At 40.1% G+C, this 24532-nt stretch overlaps 1 protein-coding gene across 12 annotated transcripts in view; it reads left to right on the top strand.

Moving 5' to 3' along the window:
- CTBP1 (C-terminal binding protein 1) overlaps positions 1–24532 on the top strand; it is a 281889-nt gene that overhangs the window by 190751 nt on the left and 66606 nt on the right. For 2 of the 12 annotated variants that reach the window (XM_045017775.1, XM_045017776.1), the window contains exons 1-2: positions 7365–7420; positions 8003–8088. The exons of 2 other annotated variants lie outside the window; for them this stretch is intronic. In XM_045017775.1, coding sequence (XP_044873710.1) covers positions 7380–7420; positions 8003–8088 — 127 coding nt within the window. In that variant the 5' untranslated portion in view covers positions 7365–7379. Of the gene's footprint in view, positions 1–2947; positions 3163–6593; positions 6796–7364; positions 7421–8002; positions 8089–24532 lie in introns of those variants that run through there. 8 more of the 12 variants (XM_045017777.1, XM_045017783.1, XM_045017785.1 and 5 more) reach the window with 8 other exon arrangements.

A 24532-nucleotide genomic window follows, 5' to 3' on the forward strand; every position in this document is an offset into this window, starting at 1 on the left:
CCCTTTCATGTTAACAAGAAAATCTTAACTTCCTCCTGTTGGAAACTCTCCCCATCAGAGGAAGTTGTCATCTATTCTTTAGATGTCACTAGAGTTAGCACATATTATCTACATGGGACAGCTTCTAATTTCCTATGGGTGTAGTAAGAAAGGTCTTGAAAACCATTAAATTCCATTGGGTTGGGTTACAGATCAAGGAATTTCAAGAAAATAGAGTTTTGGCTTTTTGGGGCGGGGGGGGGGGAATGTAATTTTTAAAGAGACATGGCCATATTAAAATCATAGTTTTAAATAACTGTCCTACTTGTATTGCATATAATATCTTTGATTATTGAAATTATATTTTTAACTTTCACCATTTATACTGTTACTTTACTTTTTTTGCATTTCACTCATCTTGAACAATGAAAATAGACCAATCAATTGTACTTTTATTAAGACCAGGGATGGTCTAGACAGTATTTGGTCCTGCCATGAGGGCAGGGGACTGGACTCAATGACCTCTCGAGGTCCCTTCCAGTCCTAGAGTCTATGAATAACCTGTTTTACTTTCTGATTTTATGCATTAGGACAGTTTTTCCAATTTTGGGATTAATACTGTTAGAGAAATGCTTGAATCACAAATAATTGCTTGAAATAATTGTTTTAAATCTCATTACATAATTTCTATTAATATTATGGTTTCAAGCCTTTTGGTTAGTTTAGTTTGTTTACAAGTCTACATTTGAGCCCTGCTTTACCCAACAGCATTCTGTTTCTGGAGGAAGTGCATATGAGAGATCCCCATGGTACTGTCATGAATTATTACCCATAAAAGTTATGATATTTAATTTAAATGTTAATTGTAAATTTAATGATTTCAAAATTTTGTGACAGTCTTAAAATGACTGAAACATTAAAATTCATCTGAACAGTGCAAGTTTTATAGTGAGACAAAGTGAGGCCTGTGTGAAATACCCAGCACTGATACAGTAGAATAAGGAAAGTTAGTATGTTAGTGCAACATGGGGCAGGTATATCTGAAATAAATTCCATCACAAAAACTAAAAACATTGTAGAACCCCATTCTTCATATTAAAATTAATCACAGAATATGTTGGGTCACTGCTAAAATACAATACATAAAACTTCCTCCTTCAGCTACCTTCTGAGAAAGCACATTTGTGTATTCTAATTTGTGAATAACCCAAGGTCATGCGCTTGTGATTAGGTCTATTCCTGCGGAATGTCTCATGCTTAATTGAAACATACAACTCTTAACAGATATACTTCTCTTAAACAATATATTATCCCCCTACAGCATATGCACTCATTGTGCAAGAAAAGCTGACTCTTAAGAAGCAAAGAAACTGATTTTGGTGACCTGGAAAATCCAACACCACTCAGTATTGAAATATAGTTAAATATGTTGTTAAATAGAGCTACCATTGAATAAATGTCATAGGACTACCATATCAGAATGCACTACTGCAAAATACTATTGCTATAATCAAAGATTTCACAGAAAATGTTAAATTTTGTGGACATTTCTCATATACTGGGCATGTGCTGATTATAGTCTGTGATTGAAGGATCAGTGAGCGTATACAAGATAAGAGGGGTGGAGCCTGGTTTGGAGTCAGCTGGTCTGCTCTTGGTTTCCTCATAGTGAGCCTACAACCAGACCTCTGAGACCAGTATAAGAGAGAAGAGAAAAGAAAACACTGGCTTCTTGTTTCAGCTGCAAAAAAACACCACTTTTCCCCCCCTTTTTCTTTCTCCAGCTGACCCTCCCTCCCCACAAGTCCTCAGAAAAAAACATGATTATTAATAAAATAAAGCTCTAATAACTTAAAAGGTGGTGAGGTGTCTTTGTTTCTCTTTTCAGGTATGTCCTGATGCTTATCGAGTACATTATTCTTTATTTGATGCTGGCAATTAAAGTGTGTCTACAAAATTTAGGTTCCAATCCTCAAAGGGTTTAAATCAGCATTGCTCCATTGAAACCAATGGAATTATGCTGATTTTCACCAACAGAGGATCTAGTCCTCAGTGTATTCCTGTGAAAAATGAAATTTTCCTCCATGGAATAAAAACACAAATTTTTCTGTGGGAAAAATATAGCATTACTTACAATCCATGTCATTTGTTAGCCTGCCTACAAACAAAAAGAAAAGAGCAAGTGCATGAGTCCCTTTGTGAAGTAGCGTAGAGAATACCAAACTGTAGTATTAATAACCTCCTGTTATTGAATACTCCATCTGTTCCTCATGCCAACTTATCCTCACTTAGAGCACTCCCCTTGTCATAATATTTTGTACCACACTCCCCTCCCTGAAACAACAGTTCCGCTTTAGAACAACATTTGCCCAGTTGTGCAACCCCACTGAGAAAATGGTCTTGGCTGTATCTGTTTCTCATGTTTCCCTGGTAAAAATATTATTGAATTCTAATTCTACTTCTGATGTTGATTGTGCTATTAATTATTCCTCAAGTTATCTTCATACCCATATTGGCAATCATAGAGACTCCTGTAACAGATAAATACACCTGTCTGGCAATGCCTGCTTGTATTGTTGCATAGTACTTACTTAATCATGCTGTAATTTTAGTGTTGCAACAATAATGTATGTTCTCTTCATGTTGCAACTTATAGCTGTAAACTGATATTTGCTTCAATATTTTCATTATTCTGCCATTTATTAACATGCACAAATGTCAATAAAACAACTAACCACTAGAAATATATTTTTCAAGTCCCACATGAATAACTCAGGCCCAGATTGTGCCCTAGTGATAGATAAATGGGAGGTAGTTGGGATTGGGCTCACTGGGAGAATGCATATCATCCATTTCTGCTGAGCTCTCACTGGCCCCCAGTGCTGCAGGAGGAAAGTTCGTAGAGCTCCCCTCCTCACTGGAGAATGCCCTGAGACAGGAACCACCTGGCAAGGCCTGGGCGGAGCCAAACTACCAGGGAGTTGGGGCTGAGATGCAAGGGCCTGCTATGGAAGCCTAGGTGCTTCACTTGTGTTCCCAACAGTTTCTTGAGATCCAAAGCATTTGGAAGCTGGAGCCTCGTTTTTTTCCATGGGGACACAAGAATGCAGAGGAAATTCTGTGGAAGGAACCACACAAAGTTTCCAGCCCCCTAAGTGTGTAGGAGCATGATCTGGACATCAGGTTTGCTGTGTTATTTTTACCAATGTACAGTAAATTACTATGACAACTATCTAATAGGTACTTCTGACTATTTGTGTTAGGTACTTCTAATATACCTATTACCATGGCATCTAAGTGCAATGAAACCATTCCAAAGCATTGAAGGTGGTCACAAAGGGCTGTAATCTTGTCTATTCCTTTCCCAGTGGCAGGAAATCACCTAGGAGCCTAAGGTTTAAAGGCGCAGTAATGATATCATAATGATCATCCCGGAAAAGTATTAAATCACATAGGAGGAGATGGAGTAACTTTGATTAATTCAACTGACATGGAATAACACAGCAGGCAGAGATAAATACCGCAAACTCACTTCCTCTTAATGAATGAATTTTCCTCACTGAAACCCAGAGGGTGGATTGGAGTTGAAAGTTCCTGGATAATGAATGGCCTGATCCTGCTTCCATTGAAGCCAATGGAAGCTTGGCAATAGACTTCAATTGCAGCAGGATCAGACCCTCAATTGCAAGTAAGTAAGTAAGTGTGTGTGTGTGTGCGCGCACGTGCAGACACACAAACACTAGAAGTAAAGTTACATTTTAATCCAATCAAATCCTGACACATTTTCCTCTTCCTTTTCATACCCTTAAAATGTAGATTGTTACCTTAAATCTGCAACCTGTTTTTTGTGTGCACACTTGTCAGAGGGGGAAAAAAATACGGTACTCCAGAAACTGGTTTCTCCAGCTTGTTTACAGTGCTCTGTGTACTGCAGATACAAACCTGGTGGTTTATTTTTGGAAAGCGATACCGTGGTCAGTTTTCATTTGTCAGAGATTTCTGTTCAAAGAAAATCTTTCCATTTCTAGCATTGGTTCTTGGCTGAAACATGAAGCATTTTGAAATGTGAGCTAAATTGATAGTGTAATTAAAGTTTGTAAAATGATTAAAATAATAGACTCTACTCTCTGACTTGTAGGCAGAAAAAAGGAATGGACTCCAGAAAAGGTGGTCGCTATTTATGAATCAGATAGATCCATGGTTACAGCTCCGTCCAAGTAAATGATTAGGCCTGCAAGTGCACGGCCATTATGCGAGTTAATTGTATTCTTCATAGATCCCTTCCACATACAGTTTAGTGTGTACTGCATTATGCAAGTCAGCTGACCAAGCCAGGCACTAGATCTTTGCTAAATCTTTAGTTTTCCATCCTCCTCCTAAGCTTCTTTCATGAAGACAATAATTGGTAACATTTTCCTTGCGTAGGTATATTTTAATTGTGAATACTTCTGATTGCAAATTTGAGGTAAGGAAGATACGATGAATAGTTTGGACAGTTTTAATTTTGAGTGTATTATTGTATCTGCAAGTTAGTGGAGTTCTTTATATTGAAACTTTCATTAACAAGGGAAGATAATTTTAAAATAGAAAAAACTTTGCCTAATGTATACAACAGATTAATTTATGAACCATAATATTGGAGAAAATATTACATGTATGTTGTAATAGATGTAATGTGATGTATAGGGCACTGGTCAAATTCATCAGGTGTGTGGGTTTTTTCCTCATCTGAGGACTGGAATACTAAAGTTTCTGCTAGATTATTTCATCATGGGTAATGCATTTGACTCTTCCAAAATGTGCATTCTCCAGACTCTTTCCAGAAGCCCTGTGCCTCTGCATTGCCCCATAGCCCCCCACTAACTTCTATCATCATTATCATTAAAGTCAGGGCTGGTAGTGCCACTTGTTGTTAAGGTCCTCTGACACTTCCCATTATAACACCCTGTTTTCAGTTGCTTTACAACTTTGGCAAACTTTAACCATTTGGGCTGAAATTTTACATGCTGGGTGTCTGCCTCAGGCATTTTTGAAAGAAAAAAAAATCAGTCAAAATGGTTCAGCCGTTTCTGAGAACAAGAGTAGGGAAAATATTTCTCTGTTTTGCTGATGTTAAAAAATTCCAACAACTTTTTATTTGGAAAGCTGTGTAGCAGGAAATTTGGCAGGTGGGTTGGCCTTTGTGTCAGCACTTCATACATGATCAGTAGAGTCATCTTAGATTTTAACAGATATATTCCCTGTGCAGCCTTAATTCACCCCAGGTAGTATGCATTATAATACAGTCTTTAATTATAGGATCACATAGTATTTTTTTCCCCACAGGACCTCTGTCTCATTCATTTCTAAGGAAGCATCTGCTTATGGATTGAATCAGTGTTGTGTAGCAAAGGAGACTGTCTGTCTGTTGTTGGACCCTTGCCTCATTTGTTGTGGAAGCTGGAAGGTGTGTAGTGAATGAAGGAAGGGGACTGCAGAAAAATGAAGGGTGGCCTCATGATCAAGGTAGTTGAATGCTGCTTTAGAGAATTGGGATTGTATCCATGTCTTTGCCACAGATTTCCTATATGATGCCACTCAAATTACTTAAACCAAACCTTTCACAGGTAGTCGCTAATCGTATGTTCTCAATTTTCTGGTTGTCTGATTTAAGACCCTGGTGTCTGATTTGCAGAAGGGCCGAGCACTCTGTGGGAGGTGTACTATAAAGCTAAGTATCCTGAAAAATGAGGTACTAGGTGTCTCAAATTGAGCACTAAAGTTAGTGGATACTTTTTACTTTAATCTCTCTGTGCCTCACTTCCCCATCTGTAAAATGGGGACAGTAGCCCTTCATCTCACCAGGGCATCATGAAAATAAATTCATAAAGCTTGAGCTGAAGAGCCAGGGTCTCTAGATGACAGCTGGAACAGACCCATGTTTTGTGTGGACCAGACACAGAAGGCGGACATGCAAAGCACAGCGATTAAGTGGGCATTTTAGAATTAGGATTTGGCTCATAAAATACATTTTGTCCTAATTCTGCCCTCACACTGGTGCATTCCCATTTCAGTCAGTTGACATCGCACAAGGTAACTGAAGGCAGAACTGGGCCCTAATTATTTACAGTATGAGCCACTGAAAGGGGTCTAAGATATATTTATTCTTATTTGCCATTAGAGTGGGGCCGTTAGAAAATAAGAATTTATTTATTTTAAAATCATCCTTCATGTATAGGGGAGGGGGAGAAATCCTCAACCAAATTACATAATAAAATGCGAGAATATAAAAAGGCATTATTCAGAACTTGTTCTGTGTGTCTAAAGAGAAAACACATCAAATAGTTATGCTGTGAAACTTTCAAACAGCTCAGTTGCTAAAATATACAGGTTTGCTATGCTATACAAGTAATTCCAGGGTGTGTGTGTGTGTGTTTTCCCGTCTGTTGCTAATAAGCAACTGTGAAAATGTGTTCCCCAATTGCTTTTGTTTTGAAATTGACGGAGGGACAGCAGCGCTTAGCGATTTTCGCTTTCTCCCTCCCGTCCGTTTTCCTTTTGACTGCACTTCCGTGCTTGGAAACAAGAGATTCGTTTTGTCTGCCCTAAGCTCCGCCTGCCTTGCCTCTCCCACTTTCAGAGACAGCAGCGCTGGGGCTGTGTGTGTGTGTGGCTGCGTGTGTGGCTGTGTGTTACTTCGGGGGAAAATAGAAGTAGCCGCCATATGCTTAGGATTTTTTTTTTGGTGTGACATTGGACTGAAGTTCTCTTTGTAGAGAGCCTGGACAGCCATCTCAATGGGAAGTTCTCATTTGCTAAACAAGGGCTTGCCTCTAGGTAACGATTTCACTGTCTATTTTGTTCAGATTTCCTCGGCGAGATTGCTTGAAAGAGGCATCGGTGTATGTGTGGACATAAAGGCTCGCTCTGCTTCTTCCCCTCCCATCCCCCTCCCTTCGCTGCCTGCTCGCTTTGTGTGTGTGTGTGTGTGTGTGTGTGAGTGATTTTGATCTAGACTTGTTAGCGAATAGACGGTTATTTGTAATGAGAGGTGCGGATGGCCAGACATTGTCTGTCGAGCAACTTTGCCTAGTAACTGCTGGAATCGAGAGATTTAAAAAAAAAAAAAATCTAAACAGCAGACTCGGTGAAGCCTAGTTAAGGGACTCGAACTTGGCTGTTGGTCTGTTTCACCCTTAGGAAACAAAAGTCTGTACCAAAATAGCCTTAAATCTGTATCCATGATTTTAATTCCCCCCACCCCCCATGCTCAGGGATTAAACAGTGGCTTGGCTTTTAACTGCAGTAAAATGCAGGTAAAATGCCATGTAGTAAAAGCTGTGCTAATTTTTCAATAAACAGGAAGTTAAAAGCATTTTATTACTGTAAAAAACAAAACTGTTTAAGGCCTGAATGTTGAAATGACTTTGCCAAGTGTGAGGACAGGTTATTTATTTGTAAGGTAAGGCTTTCCTCACAAATTCGAGTTCCTTTAAAAAAAAATGCTAGCAAATGCATTTATGGCTTGCTGCTGCTGCTGTTGAGGGTAAAGACAGATCATATGCATGGGGTGATGGTACAGTATTTGCCTCAAATTGCCTGCTTAAAATTTTTCTGTTAATCTGAAAACTGTTATATGCTGTTTAAATCAGCAACAACAAAATATAGAATCTAACAGCGAGTGATCCCCAAAGAGAAAGCTATAGAGCTAAAATAACAACTTCATTTGCTGTATAGATTTCATTGTCTATTGTGGTTTTTTTAATATTTTAAAAATCAGATGGCTGCCTTTTCACTCTTGATAGTGAAGCAGACTGTATGTAGCCTTAGACATTACCAGTAGTACTTTTTAAAAAAATTCACTTGTTGTGGCTTATATTCAATAATTGAACGTCAGTGTATATTTTAACAACTCTTGCCCTTATTAAGAAGAATGTTTTGCTTTTAGTCCTTGGTGGAACAGCCACGAGGTAATCACCCTTTTAGCCTCATTTAAATTAATGGGGCTTAATAGGACTGTAGTGAATGTGTACTTTTTTTTCAGTGAATTAAAACGAATTACAGTATTTGGGATGTATGTGTGTGATTCTAATGCATCACAGAGATTCCTTTCCCTGGATCTCAGAAAATGTAAGTATGTTTATTTAGCATTCTAATCTCTTTGCAAACAGTCAGGCCTATGTATTTTAATATTTCAATTTTATTATTATATTCCTGCAGAAGGGGAACCAGAAAACACTAATAAACACAAGTCATATAAATCATTGCTGCTTTAGATGGAAAGATCAGCTTATTAAATGCGTCTGCTGAATACCTTAGCTTACCTAGTAAAAAATAAAAGCAGAATAAAATAAACTGAATATGGAGAAAATTACACTGGTAGAGAGAATATTTTCACAATATACCTGCTTGTTCTGTATTTTTGGTCTAATTTAGTGGCATATTTGTGTCGTAACATAAACCTCATAGTATCTGCGTAAAATTAGTAACACCGACTGCTAACTCTTCTTTGTAATAATATTGCTTTTTATTGACCTCCACCCCCTCATGGCAACAAAATTACACCAGTTTATTTTTGATGTTTTAAAATATAATCTAAATATTATATAATTTGTTACTTTGGCCATCCAGACAGAAGCTACCTCTTTGTAGTTAACTGTGTGTGTGTGTATATATATATACTTTATGATATATATATATATATATATCTCATAAAGTCAGGGAGCCAAAACCTTCTCTAATTTATACCGGTGTAAATCTGGAGTGACTCCAATAAAATTAATAGAATTACATTGCGTTTCTGCTGGTGGAACAAAAAGCATAATTTGGCCCAATGTATGGAGTCTGTTGTCTGTACCTCTTTTAATAAAATCCTGTGACTCTTTATAGTAGCTTAGGTGACCTCTGTTTTGATAAATGAATTAGCAGATAAATTAATCCTAAAATATATAGTCACACTTACTAGCATAATTCAGTTACTGAAGCTACTATTTTGAAATAAACTTTTTGTGTATTTTTAAATTCAACCTTGTGGTATGTAGATTGGGATAACTGTAGCTTTCAAACATTCAGCATGCATGCAAATGTGTTTCTTATAGGGAGTGTTAGAGCTGTTGGAGATGTGACGTGCCATATGTGCTAGGATACCTGAGTTGTTGTTAATGTGACAAATTAAATTCAGAATGTCCTTACATATGTCAGTTTGACTGTTTAAAAACAAAACAAAACAAAACTTTGGTCTGTGAGTAATTGTCGCTATTCCCTGTTCAGAATGTCTGATGCTTTAATATACTAATCTGTATTTCTTAGAGTTATAGTTTTATTTGTAATGGGAACACAACAGTCACAGTATTTAGCTCAAATCTCATTAAAGAGATTAGAATTAGGCTGCCACCATATTGTGTTATCATATGGAGACTGTATCATGCATTCCAACATTCTTAAACGTGGTTTCAATCCATCTCTGTCAACCAAGAACATCTACAGCAATTAGATAATTAGCCAGGATTGTACCCTTTGGGAAAACTCCAGTGTTTTCCTAAAATGTGTGTTTATATGGCTGTTAGGGAATGAAATATTATTAGGTTGTTAATTAGATATTTTGAATGACCACTGAGCATATGATAAGACATTGACTTCAGTTGTATTTAACAAAAGACACAAAGATTGGTCTTTTCTTTCTTTCTTCTATAAAATACCACTATTCCCTGTTCATTCAAAGTCATCTGAATATTTTGGGCTACAGTTGCTAGTTTCCATTTTGTCTTTCTTACCCACTATTAATTTGTAATAGCTGCCTTTCTTTAAGGAACTCTGGGTGGATGACAATTAGAGACTTGGATTCAAGAGCAATATTAGGGGCTCTTGCTTCTCGGGCCAGCTGGGAACATTGATGAGGTGATACTCTGAGTCTCTGGGCTACAGCGTGTGTCAGGCTTTCAAATCCCGTAGCAACATTGCAGTTTCATCTAAGGCTGCCTAACTGCCTGGCCCCTGTAATTATTTATTTAATGAGAAAGTCGGGATGGAGTGACATTGAATAAAAGGTGGCCTAGAATGAAAGGTTAGGATAAAAATGATGGGACAGACCTCTTTCTCCTTATCTCCCTGCTATACACTCACGCACGCAGTCTATTAACTAAATTCATACTGTAGAGATGAGGATGTCTGGAGCATACATCACTGAGGGATAGGAGGAAATTCATGGTTATTTTCATATTCCTCCTCTCTCTTACCAACTCAAAAACAGAGATGGCAATTTAAGCTGATTTTTGTGTGTAGTCCCACTAGAAATGTGTAGCAGAAATTCTTTACATATCATTATAAAACCAGCCGTTTTCAGATTGTCAAAACATAAATATAAACTGTCTCCTACTAACATAATTAGCAATTTAAAGTAACATTAGGACACTAGAGATTGTGAGTTGTGTGTTTTTTTTTTAAGTTCTAGAAGTAATATTTTCAACTAAATTTTTTTCATTCCAAAATAGTCTCCTCCCACCCCCTTAATGTATAGGGAGTGGATTAGGAGTCCATTACCATCTGAGTTTCTCCTGGCTTAAAGTGATGTACAACATTGTGATGGCAGCATCTGATGGTAGCAAAACTAAGGAAATCTCTAACTGTGAGCAGGTTGGAGGCTAGAGCTTGTTCTGAGCCCCTAGATTTAACACTTTGCTTAGGGGGCTGTAAAGATTGGAGGCCACAATCTTTGGTACTGTTTTACTGCACTTAATTTGGTTAAACCACTTTTGAGCCTCCCTAATTCTGGTCCTGGCCAGGGGCCTGCCCAATCCCCAGCGCAATTTAAAACAGCCCCAGGGCTCCTCTAATTTGCACTGTCTTCTGACTGCCCTCTACGAGCTATGACTGTCAGAGAATAGCTGGAGTTAACTGTGCTTTGGCCATACTCCCTCCTGCCCGAGCCCACCCTATACATCCTGGTCCAGGTGGGAATTTACATAGAGCTGTTAAATTAGCCTCTGCAAATGGAGTATTCTGAAGGAGCAGATTCAGCCCTCTTTGTGCCACTGGACCAAAAAGGGGTCTGAATCAAGACCTTTCCCTAGGTGTGATGAAGTTTTTGCCACAATAACCAGCATCTACAAAAAAGGTGGCTGTTCTCGTAAAGAAATACGATAACTAGTAAGGCAAAGAAATGAAAGTCTATATAAATCCCTTTTTATAAGAAACCTACTACATTTTCCCAGGAATTTATGTAAAATGAAAAGTTTAACTATTTTTAATGTGTGAAACATAAATTTGTTTGCTATAATAGAGCAATACTTTATCTGAGGAAAACTCGTTTGTCTCCCTTCAAGATTTTTAGTATCTTACCTGAAACGATCATGTTTCCTGTATAATTCCAATTGGCAATTATCCAGTTAGCGTCTAATAGATATAATTGGGTTTTCTAATTTTGTATACAACACTTCCCATATTTTGATGCACATTTCTGATACTTAAGGAAAAATTGTATTGCCTTGAGCAAGCAGTAGCGTAAAATAAAAGGTACCCAATTAGACCTCTTCAGGAGGAGATGGAAATATTTACTTTGTTCCCTTGTGACCGCTCTCCTCCTAGACTTTGGAGTCTTAAATCCAGTCATCCTTAGCTAGGAAGATGGTGACTATGATGTGAGGCATGAAGGTCAGAAGTTTGTAAAAAGCAAGATTGCCAGGACTATGAGACATAAGGGGAAGCTAAAGAAAACAAATGAAATATTCAGTACTTAGTCTAAATGTTTTTGGTAAAAGAATGAGATTAACATTGACTGAGAGCACTGACATTTACAATGGTTTTAAACTCGATTTTTTTTCAAAGGAAGCTTTTACTTCTGTAATACATGGGGTGTGGGGGTTGTTTTTTTAGTGTTTAAATACAAGTTAAGTCGTGTGGGTCTGTAATTGTATTTGATTTTAGATATTTTATGGAATGGGTTGTATTCTTTTAAAATAGCTATATGCGCAGGTCAATGGGTGTCCCTTGTCAGTACCCAAATCACTTTCAACTTGTTATATTCCCCCCTGGCAAAGTTACATAAGTGTGCAATGAAGGTTGTTCGTGCTTTCTGACTCTGCACTTCTCACAGAATTCATTCTGAGAATAGTCACTTATTAGTATTTGTTCATGTCTTTTATGTGTGGGTTCTGATGTGAAAATATGAAATGCACAAAATAAAATTCCTTGCTTTACTGAGTCAGGATTCGCAGTTCCTGTTCACAGGACAGGTTTTGTTGTTGTGGGATGTACAGGAACAGGCTTCCTAAAGAGCCCCAATATATATTTAAAGATTCTGGGCAAAACATGGCCCTGTGGTGGGGTGGTGCATGATTGTGCACCACTCTGGGAGGAGCTCGTGGAGGCATTGTGCCTAATTCAGGACACTGCCACATGAGCAGGATCACTGTTCTGAAAGGGAGGTGCACCTTCCATTACCCTCTGCATTAGGCCAGCTCAGGCACGGCCCCCCCCTTTAGAAGAGGTTAGTGTCAATGGTTATGCTAAGGCTGCATGGGCTCCCTAAGTGTAAGCACTAGTCTGCCTAGCCATAGGAAGCAGGCACAAAGGAGCAAGCGTGCTTGCAATCTCTTCCCCACGTTGCACGTGTGCGCAGAGGCTGTGCATAATCTTGCCCTGTAATTGGAGGGGAAAATACAGCAAACAAGCAGTGGCCTATCTGGTAACCACTGCACACACTGTCTGGTGTGCAGGGGAGATAATAAAGCCAGGTGGGGCCAGGCCTAGGAGAGAAGCAGCTGCGCAGGAAGTTTCCATCCCCTGCTATATGTAGCCACTTTGCCCCACTCTGCAAAATGTCCCTGTGGCCCATGAGTGGGCCAGAGTTTGAACAAATGAACCAGGGGGGAGCTACACTAAAAAGTATATTCTCCAGCCAGATTGTGGCTGATCTACAGGAGAATTTGCCGAAAGTGAACGCTGCCTGAGGCAGCATTTCCTCGCACTGCACTTTCTGTGACTCCCGTTAGAGTCACAGGGTGCAGCTAGGGGCGGCAGCCAGTGGCAGCATTGCTATTGGTCCAAATCCAAATGTCCTTACTTAGTTTGAGATCACACTGTTCCCAGGCAAAATTCCTGTTGGCTTCCATGGGAGTTTTGCCTGAATATGAACTTTTAGAATTGGCCCGATATTTGTAATATGAGTGGTACAAAAATACCTTTGTGTCTTTCCACGTTCACAGGGCAACAACCTCAAAATGAAAAAAGAAAATGTCTCCCACCTGAAACTGTAGTGTATAGCACTTCATCAGACTTACCAGATGAGTCATGTTTCATTAAATGTGTGGCCGTGTTCAGTATGTAGCGTTGATCTTTGCAGAGTCATGCAGGACAAAAGTGTTTGGTAGAGATAACTACAAGCCAGTCACCAAACTCTTAAACTGATATTCAAATGTTTTTTTTTTCTCTTTCTCTTTAACGTGTTGTACCAGATATGTTAAACTGTTCATTTTCACCCAGATAATGAGCATTTTCACATTTGTGGTCTACTGAACATCTTAATCTGTAAAAAAAACGACAGAGTCTTGTGGCACCTTATAGACTAACAGAATATCTTAATGTACTTCTTGTACTTTGCTGAATGGCATTAACGTGTATCACAGCTTTTCTCATGTTGATTTTTCCTGTTCCTAAAATGAGCAGGATTGAAAGAAATTATTTCACTGGTTGACAACAGTTTGGTGTTGCATATGTGCATTCCTGTGCTGGTTGGAATATGTAGCTGCATCATTCTCCCTCTTACCAAAATGCTTTATGGATGAGACATAAAATTAAGATTTTGGCCAAAGATCCCATGGCATATTTTGTTTGGCATGTTAGCCCTGGCTAAATTCTAACTCTGGCAATTATATTTGCCAATCTAAAATTACCCCTTAAGGTAGTCTTCACTGTCTGTCCTAAACTGTTTTTATAGTGAGCTCTGTTTCACTCCTATAGCTATGTTTTACTGGTGTTTGAAGAAATTTCGTGTGTGTATGTTTGTTTCTAATGTACTTTGGGATTCTTCAGAAACATCAAGTATTATTCTGTAATCTAGTGTCTTTAAAAATATTTTATATATATTCAAAATGTTTTTACAAAAACTGGTGGCCCAAAGCCTAGGATCCTAATATTTTCGGTAACTTGTATGCTAAAGGGCATATTCTCCCCTCTGTGCCCATGCATAATTAATATTACTGTAACTTTTGTTCATTGGCTCCATGAGGGGGTTCTCAATGATTCTCCACCTCTCTCAGCGGCTTTGCTGTTTTGAAGTTCATCTGAGTGTGTAAAATTTTGGGACAGTTCTCCATTTAGAATCCTCTCCTGTTCTTCCCCTAATACTTCTGTAGCTTCTTAAGCCTCCCCTTGCTGCGCTTCGTAGTCAGCAGTTTGGTTCCTAAAACACCATTGTTGCTTGTCCTGTGCTGTCTTTGAACGTGATGCAACTAGATGGCAGATTTTATTATGTGCAAAAGCAACATCTACGAAAATAACCTCTTAGCTGGGCAGAGCAGAATGTATATGAGACCCCACTGTCTAGATAAAAAGAATGTATTGCTTTTTTTGAATGCTTGCGGGAGGAGGCTCACAATAGAGGCTCTATTGTGCTGTTAGTACTGTGAGTACAGGAAATCACAAATTAGCTATGACGAGGGTACTGCAGGGGAGTTTTAGTTTCCCACAGTATTAAAAATTTTTGAAACTTTCATAATAGGTTGCTGTTCGCTGTTGGTAGTGCATGTTGTTTATCCTTGTTAGTCCTCTGTCCAGACTCTCTCTCACCATCTCTTTGTTCAAGGGGTGCATGTTTGAGCCCCTTATATCCAGGTGGAGTTCCTTTTAGCGCTAAATATTATCTTTTCTTCTACACCAGACACACGCACACACCATTTTTAACCCACTCCATCACATGATCATCTTGCAGCCATCTAAGATGTAAACCCTGGCTGCTTGCTCTGTCCATTCAGTTGACAGAGCTGCTTGACAAGCCTGGGTATTGGCCTTGGTGAGACCATGAAGAGCAGTCACATCTTCACCTTTCCTAGCAGACTTTGAGCCTGATCCTGTGAGATGCTGAGTGCCTTCCACTCCCAGTGATGTCACTGAGAATTGAGGGCACTCAGCACCACACAGGGTCAGACATGCTAAGTTATCCCAGGTGTAACTCCATTGATTTTGAATTTGGCCCACTATCTGTGGACTGAGGAACTGGTCCCTCATTTAGGTATAGAATTTGGGATCATATAGAGACTCCTAAACCACTGGTCTGAGTTTCTTATAGACACACATAAATAATATAAACATTACAGTGCATTGTAAATGGACAGCTGGAAAGGATTAGTGCCTAAAATACCGTGAACAACATACAGCTTCACTTTTGGTTTAATAACGTTGTGAGTGTCATCTCTCTTGGCCTGCTTTAAGCCTCTTAATCTGTCTGTTTCTGAACACACTGAGCTGGATGGCTCTGTTAGGAAAAGTGGTGTTTTGCTTGTTGAAAGGGGGACAATATTCTTTTGTGTTCACTAAATGGAAAGAAGGAAGAAAGAAGCACATAAAGCTTTTACCTGTATTGTGGGCAATGTAAAGTTTGTACAGTATTAATTAAATCTGTACCACTACCTGTGCTAGTATTGCTTAAATATACGGTGGTTCTTTTGGGATGAATTTTTTATCCAGAAATAGGGTTTTAAAGTTAGCGTAATTGGTTTCTTCTCAAATGTACATTTGAAAATATTTCAAATGCAATGTTAAGTCCTGATTATTTTTTTCTGTGATCAGTAAATGAGTAGCTCTATTCAGGTGTTGTGACGGTCTCAGCTCAGGTCTAAGGCCTTGTGTGCATGAAAAGGCTGCACTTATTTAAATTCAGGGATGATTTCAAACTGTTGTAGTTAATCTAGTGTGAACCCCTGTGTTGACTTTTATTTCTGTTTAAACCAGACTTAAATCAATTTACCTTAAATTGATTCGAATCAGTCTAAGCTAAACCAAAATCAACCACTCTTGAAACCAAAGTAAGTACCATATACCCGCACAGGAGGTTGCACCAGCTTAAGTAAAACAAGTTTAACATATTTTATGTTTAACTGGTGCATCTTTCTTGTGTAGACAAGACCTAAGGTGATTACTTCTTTACTTCTTTTTATTGACTAACTTGTGCGCCCCTCTCTCCGCCCAACCAAAATCAGGCCTTCGGTTTCTTGGGGTTGGGCTGCCTGAGACTTCCTCCTTGTGATTTTGTTGTTGTTGTCCTTCGTGACTGAAGATAAAATTGACGATGGTATTATGTCTTGTGAACACAATTGGGTCTAAGGCCTGGTCTACACTAGGAGTTTGTCGAATTTAGCAGCGTTAATTCGACTTAACCGTGCACCCGTCCATACCAGGAAGCTAATTAGTTCGACCTAGAGGGCTCTTTAGTTCGAATTCTGTACTCCTCCACGATGAGGGGAGTAGCGCTAAATTCGACATGGCTATGTTGAATTAGGCTGTGTGTGGACGGAAATCGACCTTAGTAGCTCCGGGAGCTATCCCACAGTGCACCACTCTGTTGATGCTCTGGACAGCAGTCCGAGCTTGGATGTTCTGACCAGCCACACAGGAAATGCCCAGGGAAAATTTGACACGCTCCGGCGCCTTGTGGATGTTCTGCAGGACCGCAGGCAGGAGGACAGAGCCCCCCTGCACTGTATCTGCAACCGCCCTCCCCCGCCACAAAGTCCCAAACCCCCCTCACCCAAAGTAACAAGAAGGAGGGGCGACAGGGGCCGTGAAAACTGTCACTGCACCCCTGCAGAGTGCACAAATACAAGAAGGCTCTCATTCCCTAAATGTTGAGAAGTCCTTCCCTTCCTGGCTCACCGAAGCCCCAATCCCAGTTTCATCCCCTAACTGTGTAGTTGATTATTAAAAGTAGTTTGCTGTTAATTACTATTTCCGTCAAGTTTTTCTACAGAAGACTGTCTGTGAAGGGGGCGGGGAAGGGGTTGTTAATTGCATAGGACAGTCACCTTTAGCAGGGTACAGACACGGGGGCAGGATCAACAGCAGGTCACACACACAGTGCAGTCAGTAGGCACCCTGGTCGGTCTGGGAGGTGTTTTCCATGTTCTGTGTGGGTGGGGGGGTACGTGACTTTGTGGCATGGGAGGGCGGTTACAGAACTTATGCAGCGGTCCTTGTCCCGGACCACAGAGCCACGCAGCAGGGGAATCTGTAACCGTCCTCCCCCGCCACAAGGTCACGTAGCCCCCGCACACAGAGTCCCGAAAAGGAGGGATGGCAGGCTCCGTTGAAACAACCAGTCCGGCACTGCAGACCGCTCTAGGAGCAGGAGCCTATCATTCCTCGAGTGTAGAAGCGGTGTTAACATCACTGCACACCCTACCCACCACAGTCTGCGTCCCTGTTTCAACCCTTTAATGCGAATTCATTAATAAAGAAAACGTTGTTAATTAACAATGTTCCATTAACTTTATTTTTAAACGTGAGTTGGAAGGGGAGAAACGTGGTGAACGGGGTATGTAACCGCAGAAGAAAGTCAACAGTAACTGAAGCAGGGGCAGGTTCAGCTTCTCTGTAAAGAAACTGAACAGTCACAGGTTACCCTGCTCCCTGAGGAACCTAGCTTTCAAAGCCTCCCGGATGCACAGCGCTTCCCGCTGGGCTCTTCTAATTGCATGGCTGTCTGGCTGAGCGTAATCAGCAGCCAGGCGATTTGCCTCAACCTCCCATCCCGCCATAAAGGTCTCCCCCTTGCTCTCACAGAGATTGTGGAGCACACAGCAAGCTGCAATAACAATGGGGATATTGGTTTCGCTGAGATCCGAGCGAGTCAGTAAGCTCCTCCATCTCCCCTTGAGACGTCTGAAAGCACGTTGAATGATGACAGTTACCCAAGACCACCCTCAACACATTTTTTCCCCCAGCATGCATTGTGGGGAAATCCCAGAATTCAAATGGGCAGCGGGGACTGCAGGAACTGTGGGATAGCTTCCCACAGTGCACCGCTTCCAATGTCGACGCTTGCCCCGTTAGTGTGGACTCACAAAGTCGACTTTGTAAGGTCGATTCCACAAATTCGAATTAAGTTAAATCGAACTAATCTGGTAGTGTAGACATACCCTAAGTAGGCTGAGGCATGAGTGGCAATCCTTTCCGCATTGAGCACATGTGTAGCTTGTTATCGAGGAAGGGATTGCAGCCTGTGCCCACTGAATCTGCCCATGTTTACCACTCAAGCTGAGTACAGTAACTCCTCACTTAACGTTGTAGTTATGTTCCTGAAAAATGCTACTTTAAGTGAAACGATGTTAAGTGAATCCAATTTCCCCATAAGAATGAATGTAAATGGAAGGGCGGGGAGGGCGTTAGGTTGCAGGGAAATTGTTTTTTGCCACACAGTACTGTACCATAGTTGGGAGGTGCCCCCGGCTTACCCCACACAGGTACAGCCCACTGGCACTGGAGACAATTAGGCAGGCAAGGAGGCTGAAGGTGCAGTAGGTTAGGAGAAGCACGTTGCGTAGCAACAGCTTCCCAAAATCTGCAAGTACTAGGGGCGGGGGGCTCAATGCTCAGCCCACCACTTCCCTCAAGCCCCCACCCTTAACCTGCCTATTCTTCCCCCCCCCTTTACTTTGCACGCCATGTCCTCATTCCTGCCCGCGGCAATCAGCTGGCTTGTGGCGTTCAGGGGGCAGGAGGGAGAGGGGAGGAGTGAGGACACAGCATGCACGCTCCCTCCCCTGTCTCCTGCCCGGGGCAATCAGCTGGTTTGCGGTGTTCAGGAGGAAGGGGCAGCCTACGTGCCAAGTCCCCGCTCCTCCCTCCTGAACACTACAAGCCAGCTGATTGCCGCGGGGGGAGGAGAGGGAAGGCGCTGATCCGTGGGGTCTGCTGGCGGGCAGGAGGTGCTTTCGGGGGGCCGTAGGGGAGATAGGGGGCTGCCAGCTGTAGACAAAGCAGGCAGCCAGACGACATTATCGCAAAGCATTGCACAGCTTTAAATGGAGCATGTTCTGTAATTGAGCAGGGACGTTAGATCAAAACAATGTTAAGCAAGAGGACGTTAAGTGGGGAGTTACTGTAACCACATTGACTGTTTCTCACCAGCGTGATCTCTGTTCCTGATGACTTCCAGTTGTCGTCATCAATGCTGCATGCTTCAATTTGTGCTTCAGTGTTGCCCCGCAGCACTTCTTTTGGCTGCCTCAGATATGGTTGCTCACTTTCAGTTCACCAGACAGCAACTGCTTTGGCATGGTGTCACCCACTCTCAACACATGACCAACCCAGTCTAACTGTGAAACATGAGCAGAGCTTCAATCCCTGTGAAATGTGCTGTGATATGCTGCCACAATTGATATCAGTAGTGGTGTTGCTAGATTCCCCTGGATACAGTACAAAGCTGGCAGGGTGTTCTCTGTGTGAACTCTGGGCTTCTGGAATATCTCTTGCGCCTGGTCTGAAATAGCCACATTTGCTGACTTTCAGGGCATTATTTATTTTTGCGTGTTACCATATCACCTAGGAGCCCTAGTCATGGACCAGATAGCATTGTGCTAGGAGCTGTACAAACACTGAACAAAAAGACAGTCCCTGCCCAAATGAGCTTACAATCTATGATGAGCCAAAAGACAGCAGATAGATACAGGCAGATGGAGGAGTACAAGGAAAATTGAGACAATATTGGTGACAGTGCACCAGCAGCCTAACTGTTGTCAAGTTTTTTGTAGGTATCATGGCCAAAGAGAGTTTTGAGGAGGGATTTGAAGGTGGATAATGAGGTGGAGTGCTTCATGGCTCTTTCTTTTGGCCTGCCATTGATGAGAGATGCGGGGGGAAGTGGGGAGGGAAGGTAGTGTTGGCAAACAAATTGAGGATGATTGTATTTAGAACTGCTGCTTAGTAGAGGGGGTGAACTAATTGAAATTTGTATCTGAGTTTTGTGCTCAGAGCCTGCGTATGACTGTGTTGGGTTTTTTGGTTTTGTTTTTTAAAGCAGCAAGGAGTCCTGTGGCACCGTATAGACTAAAAGACGTATTAGAGCATGAGCTTTCGTGGGTGAATACCCACTTCGTCGTCGGATGCATCCGACGAAGTGGGTATTCACCCACGAAAGCTCATGCTCTAATATGTCTTTTAGTTTATAAGGTGCCACAGGACTCCTTGCTACTTTTACAGATCCAGACTAACACAGCTACCCCTCTGTTTTTTTTAATCTAAATTAATATAAAATAAATACAGTTCGCAAAAAGTGAGGCTGTGGTCTGACCTAATAGTTATGCTCTAGTGTGGACGGCGCATTCTGTTCTAAACAATATATACACACACAAGGCAAACTGAAAACATGCTCTCTACCATTATAGTACCGTCTCTTTAAATGTTGGTGGTAAGATCTTTATGTTCAAACCAGGAAGTAGAACCTCATCAGTTAAGCTGTCAAGACAAATATGCAAGGGAACCAATAAGCGAATGGTAAAGTTACCAGACTGCACTGCAACCCTGTTTTGCTAGTTCTGAGTACTCTTAAGCCTGCTGAGATGCAAAAATTTGGACTGGAGACATGCTAGTTTTACTTAACAGTTAAACTCTGGAGGGGAAGGAGGGAACATAATTTCTCGTAGTGTGTGCGCGCACATTGTATGAGCATTCAAGACTTTGAGATGACTGTTAAGTAAAGAGAGCTACTGTATCAGTACTAGATGGAAAATGGCCAGAGAAATAGCTTCTGTCTAAAAAGGGGAGGGGGATTTAGTTTTAGGATCTTCTTCTCCATTCCACACAGCTCCTGCATCTGGCTTCCTCCTATGCTTTGCTTCTTGCAGAGGGGCACATGAAGGCCAATTTAGGAATCGGATCTGTAACAGGACACAATTCCCTTTCATTGATCGCATGACAGAACACAGAGAAAAACATCAGGCTTCCAACGGGAGCTTTTTTGTCACACCTTTTATCAGATCTGTGTCATGGCACAGTATCTGGTAGCTGAAATCAAGAAGACGACTCTTTTTTGAATGTTGTTTACTACTCAGATTGTCCAGTACATGCTGCTATCAATGGCAGAAGCATCACTACTAAACCAGTACTGTTTTTTTCATAGGCTATAATGGTTTTGTGAAGTAGAATAAAGTCTTTTCGGTAATAGCTTGAAACCATTTAATTTATTTTAATACAGCACACTTGGTCATCCGGTTACCTCTGTGCCATAAACAAATGGTTCAAGTCCCAAATAAAATCTTCAGTGTATACCTAATGCTGAAATTGTAGTGCAAATAATTGGAGAATACCAGAAACTCAGATGATTTGTCATTTGGCTACATTATTGCAACTGAGGTTCTTTATCTTCATCTGGAGGTTGGCCAGTAGAAAGTGAGAGCTTCCACAATATCTTTTCTATGTGATATCGTCCGTATGCTGGCCAACATTCTTTCTTTCAGTTATACAAATAGATTCTTCTATCAAAGGCTCTTTGAGAATTATTGCTGAACGTATAATTGTGCTGTTTGCCTTCTCAGTTACTGCACAGTTGACGTTCCTTATTTCTTTAGTATGTGGTATTTATCTGTAAATAGTATGGAACTTTTTATATCTGTCTGTGGTTCAGATCCTGCCCAAAGTGATACCGAGTGAAAAAACAATATAGTCTACTGATTGTTTGAAGTACAATGTGATATGAGTTGGTTAGTGCTGTCAGTCAAAAGCCAAGTAGATAGGTGTCTTTATGACAGCAGATTCAATCTCGGGAAGGAGATTGCTGAGAAGCTGTACTACCTTTACACCTCACTCCCCTGGCACAAGTGGTCCTTTCAGGACACACTGGAGACATATTGGCAAGGAAGCGTGTAGAGGCTTACCCGGTAGTTAGTTGCTGCCTGTGCTGTCCCTGTTCTGTACTAAATAATAGACCTGATTTTTTCCAGCACTATCTCAAGTAGTAGATTCACTTTAAAATATTAATATGTTTAATAGGAAATCAGAAACAAAGTTGTTTTCCACTTCACACTGAACTCTTAGAATAATACTGCACAAATGGATACAATTTTAGGCCCTGATTCTGCAAAGACTTACGCTCATGCTTAACTTTACCCATGTGAGTAGTACCATTCACTTCAGTAGCACTGCTCAGAATGTATACAATTGAGTATGTGTGCAAAATCAGGGCCCTAGATAGCAAATTGCTGATTTTATAGGGAGTGCGGTGTACCACCTCACATGATTAGTTTTCATAATGAAAGGGTCAGGCTGTAGGGGTGATGCCACCTCCCAAATTAAAGGGTCATTTTTCAGGTGCCTCCAACCCCTCAGAAGTTTGATTAGTTGGTTACAAACTGTCCTTACAGTCGAAGATTGAAAAGAAAATGGCTTTCAGTGAATTTCAAACACATGAAGTTGTGAACCTACAGTATGCATCAGTTATCTGGGGCCTGATTCAAAGCCCACTGAGGTTAATAGAAAGACTCCATAATGACTTCAGTCATCTTGGAATCAGGTCTTTGGCACATTGTCCATGTATGCCAAAAAGTCTAACTCTTTCCATGAAAATATTGTTAGAGCCGTTGCTGATAAGGGGAAAACAAGGAAATGTCATTGGCTAACACAAGTCTACAACATTCTAAATTACCAGGGGCAAAAAGTCATTTGTAATCTCCCCACGCTTCCCCCCCGCCCCGATCTTTCATTAAGTATGCATTTTGGGGTAGGACTGTAATTAGTGCCTTCTGTCCATTGATTGTGCATGGATAAAAGTAGTAAATGGATCTAAGAATACATTTTATATAAACTTTGAACTCTCATCTGCAATAGGGGTGTGTGTACATTTAATGTGTATGCTCACGCACACACACACACACACACACACACACTATCTTTGAGTGTTTTTATAGTAACTTGCTTTGAATTAGTGCCGGCATTTGGAATTTTTTGACATTTAATATTCATGCAAAATGCAGACATAAAAATAAAATACAAATACATGCAAAATGCATTAGTGATGAATGTCGGGAAATCCCAGCTGCCACTTCTACGACTGTAATTTTCCTCCAGTTTTCGATGTAATATCTTTTAATATGTTCTCAAGAACTAAATAGAAATGGGGAGGAAAGAGTTATTATGCTGTTTACTTGATAAAAGAAATTAAGAGGGCAATAAGATAAATTTAATATTCTGTCTTTACTTTGTGTTCATTTATAATGCAAGTTTTATGGCTCTTTTACTTGGTGGTTTTTATTTATTTATTTTTCTGGGCTGTAAAGACCAAACATTTGAATCATCTTGCTGTATTGCTTATAAATGTCAATGTTACCATGAAATTTGCTTCTCTTAGATCTTTGGCATCCATTTCCATTTAACATTGTTTAAAATAACTAAAGTTATTTTATATACACTGTACGGTGCTTCTAAATTATGAATGAACTTTTAAATTATAATTTTTTCCTTGTAACACCCTAAGTGGTGGTGCTTTTTCACCAACATGCAAACTGAAAACCTATTAATCCTTCTACATAAAATAATTTTATAATTCCACATCTTAATTATAATTTTTTAACGTTCTCTCTTCCTTACCTTGGGTAGCAGAGAAAAGCTGTGGCTTTGAAATGCTACAGGTTTGTCATTTAATAATTTTTAGACAACTCACAGCAGGCCTATTTTTGCCACACTTACTCAGTAGAGTACCAGCTTACTCTGTGAGTTACCCTGTTGACTAATTGCAGAGTAAGGTACTTCTCAACATGAATAAGGGGGAAAAGTAAGGACGTATGTGAGGTAGAAAAATAAAACCTCAATGAATAACACATGCAGGCTGTGGTATTTTTGTGAGCGCTGAATAACAATTTTATTCTTACATGTCTAGCAAGTAAAAACTCTCAGTAAGAATTAGTCCAGTCGAAGTTAATCTTCAGTGCTTTTTTAGTTTAGCTGTTCAGTATAATATTTTCCTTTGTACTAGAAAATGGCAACTTTTAAAAGTACTTTAGTGGCAAAGTGCCATTAGTCATATACCACACATGCCTTAAATTGCATTGTAGTCAAGTCCTCTTCTGTTGTTGTTGTAAAATAGTTATGAATCATGAGCATTTTGATTGGTAGTGTGTTGTTTTTATTTTATTTATATTTATAATAAAAAGGTTACTTTTTGTTGACTTCTATACATTTCTGTGCTCCATTGGCATTGAAAATGTTTGTTGTGGTCCTGTTTTATAGGTGTTTTCCTTTTACTGTCTATGTAGTTACTTGTTTATTTTTTAAATGTGAAAATGGAAGCCCTTTGTATTCTTCATCATTTCTCCATTGTTAATGTATGCATGCTCTCCAGTGCTATATAAAATTACCTTTCCCTCTGTCCTTGAAAATTATTGTATTTGTTTTAAAAGACTAAAATATTAGAGGTTAATACTCTTGGTGTTGGTTACTGTATTAATTAGTGTATAGTATAAAACAATTAATATGAATAACTAACTAGAAGGATGTGTGGGTAGTTTTTTTTCCCTTTAATTAGTTTAAACCCAGAAAGCACATGGAGCTTCCTAGTTATGCAGAGATACTGCACTGAAAATTAGTATAGTAT

Source organism: Mauremys mutica, chromosome 5, assembly GCF_020497125.1.
Source record: "Mauremys mutica isolate MM-2020 ecotype Southern chromosome 5, ASM2049712v1, whole genome shotgun sequence".
Taxonomy (NCBI): Eukaryota; Metazoa; Chordata; order Testudines; family Geoemydidae; genus Mauremys; species Mauremys mutica.